This window comes from Vigna radiata, chromosome 7, assembly GCF_000741045.1.
Source record: "Vigna radiata var. radiata cultivar VC1973A chromosome 7, Vradiata_ver6, whole genome shotgun sequence".
Classification (NCBI taxonomy): Eukaryota; Viridiplantae; Streptophyta; class Magnoliopsida; order Fabales; family Fabaceae; genus Vigna; species Vigna radiata.
In genome coordinates, this window is record NC_028357.1 from 45200620 (window position 1) to 45207941 (window position 7322).

General features: G+C 32.5%; 1 protein-coding gene across 5 annotated transcripts; it reads left to right on the forward strand.

Annotated features, from left to right (window-relative positions):
• The first annotated feature begins 368 nt into the window (after positions 1 to 368).
• On the forward strand, positions 369 to 7078 carry LOC106767348 (replication protein A 32 kDa subunit A). 5 transcript variants are annotated; one of them, XM_022783893.1, is made up of 12 exons: positions 372 to 498; positions 2066 to 2124; positions 2545 to 2661; positions 2811 to 2921; positions 2991 to 3088; positions 3195 to 3236; positions 3910 to 3987; positions 4165 to 4243; positions 4359 to 4451; positions 4530 to 4606; positions 6395 to 6463; positions 6550 to 7078. In XM_022783893.1, the coding sequence occupies exons 3-12, from the start codon at positions 2554 to 2556 to the stop codon at positions 6629 to 6631; spliced, it is 837 nt and encodes a 278-aa protein (XP_022639614.1). In that variant the 5' UTR covers positions 372 to 498; positions 2066 to 2124; positions 2545 to 2553; the 3' UTR covers positions 6632 to 7078. The 5 variants fall into 5 exon arrangements, with proteins under 5 accessions (XP_014507705.1, XP_022639614.1, XP_022639615.1 ...); XM_014652218.2 differs by having other exon boundaries at positions 375 to 498; positions 2491 to 2661; positions 6550 to 7077; XM_014652219.2 differs by lacking the exon at positions 2066 to 2124 and having other exon boundaries at positions 369 to 498; positions 2491 to 2661; positions 6550 to 7077.
• The last annotated feature ends 244 nt before the right edge of the window (positions 7079 to 7322 follow it).

Consider the following 7322-nt stretch of genomic DNA (forward strand, 5'->3'; position numbering starts at 1 on the left):
GTTCGAGTTGTTAAAATACCAACGATTTTCAAATTTTAAATTGGCATATGCTATCTCTGTTTCAAAATTGGTGTTTTATTAAGAAGTGTTGTTTTCTTGATTTGGTTTTTTTTCTTGTCTCTTTGTTTATAAATCCATTTTCTTTTGTAGCTGAACCAATTAGGTATGATTTGTTATCGTTTTCGTTTTAATCATGATATGGTTTCTTTAGAATTGCTACAGTTTATCCAAAATTCATTTCGTTTCCTTCATTAATTTAATATGTACTTTTTCAAAGAGCTTAGAGTTTATATATTTCTAGTAAATCCGATTATTCCCATATTTATATTCTTAATTTTATTTTAAATATTAATTATTTAATTATTTTTAAAGTAAGTAAATATCTTCATTCGCCATATACCTGGTCCATAAACCTGCTAATTTGAAAATTCTTTCACGCGCTCGACCTTTGCCGCGCTCTCGGTTCCCAATCTCAAGCTATCTTTATCGTAACCTTAGGTTCGTCTCTCTCCTTTCTAGGGTTTATGTTTCTTAGTTTTTTTACATAGGGTTTGATTCCTTTGTTTTTGCCATATTTTTCTCTGTTTCTGCACTGGATTGTTAATTCTGTGTTGGACTGCTGGCTGTTACTGATTTCTCGGATGATTGAGTGATTGAGTATTTACTCTTCTAGGTGTTTTTCATTGGTGTTCAGAGGATTCGAAGAAAATTAGAAAAAAATGCGTATTATGCATTTGGGCACAGATATAGGTACACCTGAGTATGTCTGAATCCTGAATACGCAAATTCCACAATTAATCAGTCTGGAAAACTAAATTTTAATGACCTACCGTTAACGCGATCAATTTGGTTCATTCATTCAGTGGATGTCTAAACAACTGAAAAGATCACAAAATTTCCTGATTAAATGAAAAATATTCTACATTAAAAAAATATAACGATAGTTGATTGACTCAGTTCCAAGACTATCACAATTAATTTGTTGAAAGTAAAGAAGACCAATTTATTGCTGTTCACCAGAATGAAGAAATGCTAACTGTATCTAATACACCTATTTATCAGTAACATTCTAAATTCCATCCATGACAATGGTGGCATCCTGTGTTGCCTTTTTTGGATGGTGAGTTGGTGAGTATCGTAGGGTCCGAAGATGCGAGTGAAGCAATGTTTTATATTCAATGTTACAAAGCTTCTGTTTTTTTAGATTCACAGTTGGAGATCTCTTGGAAGGACTAATTGTCCTTGGTTCAGATTTTGAGTTGTTGGTTTCTTAGATTCCTACGAGCTTCTGATTTGTTTCTCAGTTCTCACCTCTCTACCAGATTCTTCTTGTGGGTGGCTATCTAGATTCTGAAGTATCAAACTCCACTTATTTTCTTTTGCCACTGTACTGTCTTCTGATAAATATTCAGCAATTGACTCGTTTCAAATTTAGATGTCCTGGTTGTCATATAACTTATTCATTGGTATTTCTAATTTCTACAAATGATTTATGTTGCTGTTCAAAGATATTACATGATTTTATCTACTAATGGTAGAATTGGAAGTTTTTATCTTCTAATTAGCATATATTATTTAATGGTAACCTACTGAAGTTTTGGCTTTCTTTTTCGAGAATTTTATTTGCGTTTCACTGTTCTGCTGCAGAAATGGAGATAGATGTGCTATGGTTATTTATTTGATTATTTTAATGATGCAGTGGGCATCTTTTATATGCTCTCATGTGTTCCTTAACAGTTCTTATACATCAAATTGTTTGCATTCGTATTTAGTTAGAATCCTTTGTTATGTTCCCTAAAATAGTTTAAAGGGTGGATCTCTCACCTTTTCCATCACAGGCTTCTTATGTAACAATTTTCTACCTTTCGAACATTTAGTCACTCATATGGTTACCATCCTTTGTGTTCTCTTTTTTAAACAAGCTTTGTTTTATATTAGTTCAATTATATTTTTCCTTCTTTTTTTTCTCCAATTAGTCTCGTCCCATTTTTTTCTGTTAAAATCGTTTAGTTTCTCTTCATTTCGTCCCCAAACAATCGAAAGTGATTTGGTTAATTTTTTTCAGTGGATGATGTAAACCAGCCACATAGCCACGACATGTTATACTGTTTTGTTGTCATTAAGGTACCAAGAATAAGGCAAATAAAACATTTATCTATTCTTACATGGTTTTTTTTTGGGTGAAAAAGGAAGAAACGTTCAGAAAAACCATATTTTAGCCAACAACGGCTAGGTCATACATGTACGCATCCAAAATAAAAAAAAGTGGTGAAATTATAAACTCCGGTTTGAGCTGTACCGAGCTCCATCTCCTGGTAGACCAATTTTTCAAAGGTTGTTTGGTAAACCATTTTTTTGATTTTATTTTATAAAAACAATTTCTAGGAAGAAATAAACTGAAATGATGGGGGGAAACCAGCTTTTGCATTTCCATAATAATATTAATAGTAAAGACTAAACAGATAGGACTCTTTATATATGTATTTTCAGTTACAGTACGCACACCAAATTTTGAAATTTGTGTGTGCATATCGATTCTACAAGTGAAGAAGCATGTATTCGAATTCGAGCCAGTTCGACGGCAACGCAGCCTTCTCTGGAGGCGGATTTATGCCTTCTCAGGCCACTCAGGCCACTGACCCTTCACTGGTTACCTCCAAGGTCTCTTCTCCTTTCTTTTTCCTTTTTATCATACTCACAACCACATTCAACACTAATAAAGCCCTACGGTTTTGCTCTTTTAATTAGAAGTTTTTGACAAAATGATGTGGTTTTAAGTTGTATTTTATGATTTATTATTGTTTTTGTAGAATCGCGATGCTCAGTCCTTGCTTCCTCTAACAGTGAAGCAAATATACGATGCGCTTCAAACAAACGATGATAAAGCCAATTTGATTGTGGACGGTGTGGACGTTAATAATGTAAGCTCTCCTTGAATCTGTGTTGGTTAATTTGGTTAGAGTTTGGAGGTTCTGACAATTGGAGTCCAGGTTACTCTTATAGGAAGGGTGTGCAACAAAGCCGAACGAGTTACTGATGTTACTTTTGTGCTTGATGATGGTACTGGGAAGATTGAGTGTAATAAATGGTAATTGTCGATAAATTTGTTATGTCTAGATCATAATTATTGCTTTAATATTTTTTTTCTTTTGCGCCATTTCTTTTGGCAATGACGAGTTTTTGTTCATGTGCAGGTTTCACGAAGCTGCTGATACAAATGAAGCAGAGGCTATCTTGTATGCTACTGCAATATTGTATTGGCTGTGTAGATTTTCATTTTGTATTAGGTTCTGTTCGAATAAAGTTCTCAAAAAATACTTATAGGAAAATAAAATGAAAAAGATGAATTTAATTGAATTTCTTTTATGATTTTAAATTAATTTTTGCGTAAGCTAATTTAAGAAAGGTTCTTTAATTTTTAACTTTTTCAAAAACTAATTTTAGTTTATTAAAGAAGTTTTAATTCATTTTACTTTCTTATTTTATACTCTTATCTGTGTTTACTGAGAATTTATTCAAATAGGGTCTTAATAACCTGATCGATTTTTAACTTTTATGTGTAAGTATAATAATGGTTTTAATCACTCCGTTTTTCCAATAGAATCTTCTTCTCAATTACTATGAGTGTTTACTTGTTTAATTCAGAAAGGAAATGGCATGTTTTGAATTACATGTTACTGCTGAAATAAAAAAAAAAAAAAAAAAAAAAAAAAAAAAAAAAAACAGGTACAGAAATATGTCCATCTTATTTATTCTTCTGCAAGAAAATTAACAGCAGATACACTCAACTGATAATTTTGTTCATGTTTTGTAGTATTGTTATTTGTTGTCACACGTATATGTCTGTGTTTTGTTTTTCAGACAATTCATTTCATATAGTATGTAGTAATGTTCTAGTTTCATTCTTAGGGAAGGAATGTATGCGAGGCTCCATGGACACTTGAAAAACTTCCAGGGTAAAAGGACCTTAAATATTTTCCATTTCAGGTGTGGTACTAAGTTTGCATATCACTTCTTGTTTTAGCAGTTCAATATTTTCAAATTGTACCGGATATCTATCATTATCTTAGTTAAGAATGGTTATCTTCTTTATCAGTGATTTGAGACGGACCTATTACTGCTTACAGTTCAATATTTAACCTCACTCCACTGCATCATTTTCAGGCCTGTGACTGATTTTAACGAGGTTGCTTGTCATTTCATAGATTGCATACATGTGCATCTCCACAATTCCAGGATTCGGGTATTTGATACGATATTGTAATATTTTTTTTTTGGAGTTTGACATATGTGGATATATAGCTATGAATACCATACGTACATGTGTATTCTAAAGTTGCACGTGGTAACATCTTCAGAATAGTGTCCTTAATCAGCAACATGGTATGAATTCTACGCCAATTACTCCCACAATGGGTTATCAAGCTCAAGTTTTTCCACCAACAAATCACGTAAGAGAGTGAACCATACTTCTCTGTTTTTGTTGCATTTTTATTCTATATCAGTCTTTTGCTACTTTTCATATGCAGTTCTCCGATCAACATGTCAATGGCCAGAAGAGTGCTGAAAATATGATCTTAGATTTTCTGCATCTTCCCGCCAACAGGTACGTTATAAGTGATTTATTTATGTTTTATCTATTTGGTTGTAATTAAACATGTAATCAACTATTTCGTTTTTCTGAATGTTGATTTTATCCTGATTTATGTGTATGCGTATCCAAAATACCTTTCTTAAATAGTGCCAAACTTCTGCATTGTCTGCTGTAGAAGTAGAACACGGAGTTTTGTAATAGTTCAATTCGGAGGAAGGTTGTAAACAGATTTTTTAGGCTAAATTAGTTTTTATTCTTTTGTTCACCTATGTTTTTCTATTGTGAAAATGCTCAGTGTGGTCCTCTAATTGTCAAAAAATATGCAATGTAACTCATTTCATCTTTTATCCCAATGTACCGACGTTAGTATGATAGTCACGTGTCTGTTTTTCATTAGATTATTAGGATAACATTGTTAGTGAGAAAATAGGCAGAAAGTACCACATTGCAGTTATTGGCAATTAAAAGCAGTATGTAAAAATGAAGACTGTAAGACTTATTGACTTTAAGGTTATTATGAATTGATTATGGTGTCTTGATTTCTTATATGGTTTGTTTACGGTGGTACTAAATCTTCCCAGCTTTTCCTCTCTCAAAAACCTAACATGAACATAATCATATGTTTCCCTTCGCATCTTGAGCTTATAAAGCAAGATTCATGTCATGATTCACTGGTGTTGCGCAATGTATCCTCATATACTATTATGATCAAAATAAAAATCCAAGAATGTCGGAAGTTCTTTGTTAGTTTTCTGTTTTGAAAACTATTGGGAGACTTATTTGAGATCACAATGTACCTAACACAAAAAGGGGAGTGTTATTATGCTACTGTATATCTAGTTATACTCTGGGAAAGCAAATGTCATTGCTTAAAAGGAACAACGAGATGAAAGGTGTGTGGAAGTAGCGAAATGAAAATATTCAAATAGATGTCTTAACTCATAAGAAAAGTTCAATTACAAAATAGTTGTATACGATGAGATATTGACGTGGCCTCAATTAGGAATGTGATATGAAATCAATGAAGTTGGTTTTGCACACATACATTGAAGGTTGTAGAAAAATCTGACTAGAGGATGAAGAACAATATTTGTAGAACAATATTTCTTGAATCACTGTATATCCAATTCTTAATGTAGAATTAATCTTCTTAAGTACAAAATATTTTCAAAAAAAAATTTCGTTTATGCTGGTTCAATTTTTTTCTAATTAGTTCAATTAATCATATTTGAGATGGATGAATCTGCTAATTTAGAAAACAAATGTTTCAAACACTAATTAAAGCACAGAGAATAAGGAAACTTCTCCTAGAACCTCAATGTGATCTTAATGCGAGATCCACTTTCTTGCTGGAAAATTTCTAATCTCTTGCTTTGACTCCGAGAAAAGGAAAACGAACTCTTTGAATTGTAAGTATACGATCTGAATGATTGTTTAAGATTTGAACCCAATTGTAGAAGAAGAAATATGAATGTTTTGTCGTAAGTATCACAAACATTCATGCAATAGTAATAACAAGCAACCTTATGTATTATTTGCTAAGTACAAGTTCATCTTGAAGATGCAGAAGACAAATGTCTTGACGTGTTCAACCAAGGTTACGAAAAGAACTAGTGAGAAATGAAAATTGCATGAATTTTAGTCCTATGAAAACGGAGAACGGAGAATGAATTGGAGTTATAAAAAACCATCACACGAACCTAGTTATAATAATAATAAAGTTTGCACTTGTTCTTTTAAATTCATGTGTTGAAAATTGTTTGGTATTCATGCCTTAATGTTCTGATATTGATGTTTCAGGTCAAGGAATGAGGGAGTCCATCGTGATCATATTGCACAGCATCTTCAAATTTCTTTAGAGAAGCTCATGTCTCTCTCTATCTCTCCCTTTCTCTTACCATTGCTTCTCATATAGTATCCCAATCTTGTTGATTCTTATTGAATTTCCTCTGCAGGCTGGCTATGAAAAGTCTTATCGATGAAGGTGCCGTTTATGAAACCATAGCTGATCACTATAAATCAATCATCAATGGTTGATATTGGTGGACAATGACATCAATTTTGTACGCTTAACTCTGCATATGTATTCTAGAGATGCAACACACAGGCAAACAGCAGTTCTGCTACATTTTGATCAAGTGGTCTTTGTTTTTCACGATAACTATATACCAAAAGTATGAACCAGTAATAGCTGACAAATTGAACTTGATATAGAAGGTGTCTATTGTGGAAGTGTTGTTTTTTATTGACGAAGATTAACCAGTTTCAATTGTTATCGTTACTTAGTGGCCCGTGTGGATGCTCTAGAGAAAGGAGCTAATGGGCTTCGTTGCAAAATGTCAGTGTTAGAAAGTTTTTGTTAAAATCTGAATATGGGTCTATTATTGGGCCCTTCTTGACAGGACTCCGAATGGTGTTTTCCTTTTAGCTAAGCTGTAAAACACGTACACTGGTGTAAAAAAGATATAAATACTTACAGTTATACACCGGTCAAGCGTAATTGTTTAACCAATTTCAGAAATATACGTTCATTTTTGTAAAGTAAAAGTAATAGGAAACCAACTATTATCGAAACTTTTAAGTTAACAATATATGTATAACGTAATGTTTTAAAAATAACGATTTAATGTTGGTTTGGAAGGCTAGTAGCAAGAAATAAAGTAACAAGTAGAATAATACAAGAAATAAAGTATATATTAAGGTGAGAATCTAAGTAAAGTTAGGAATG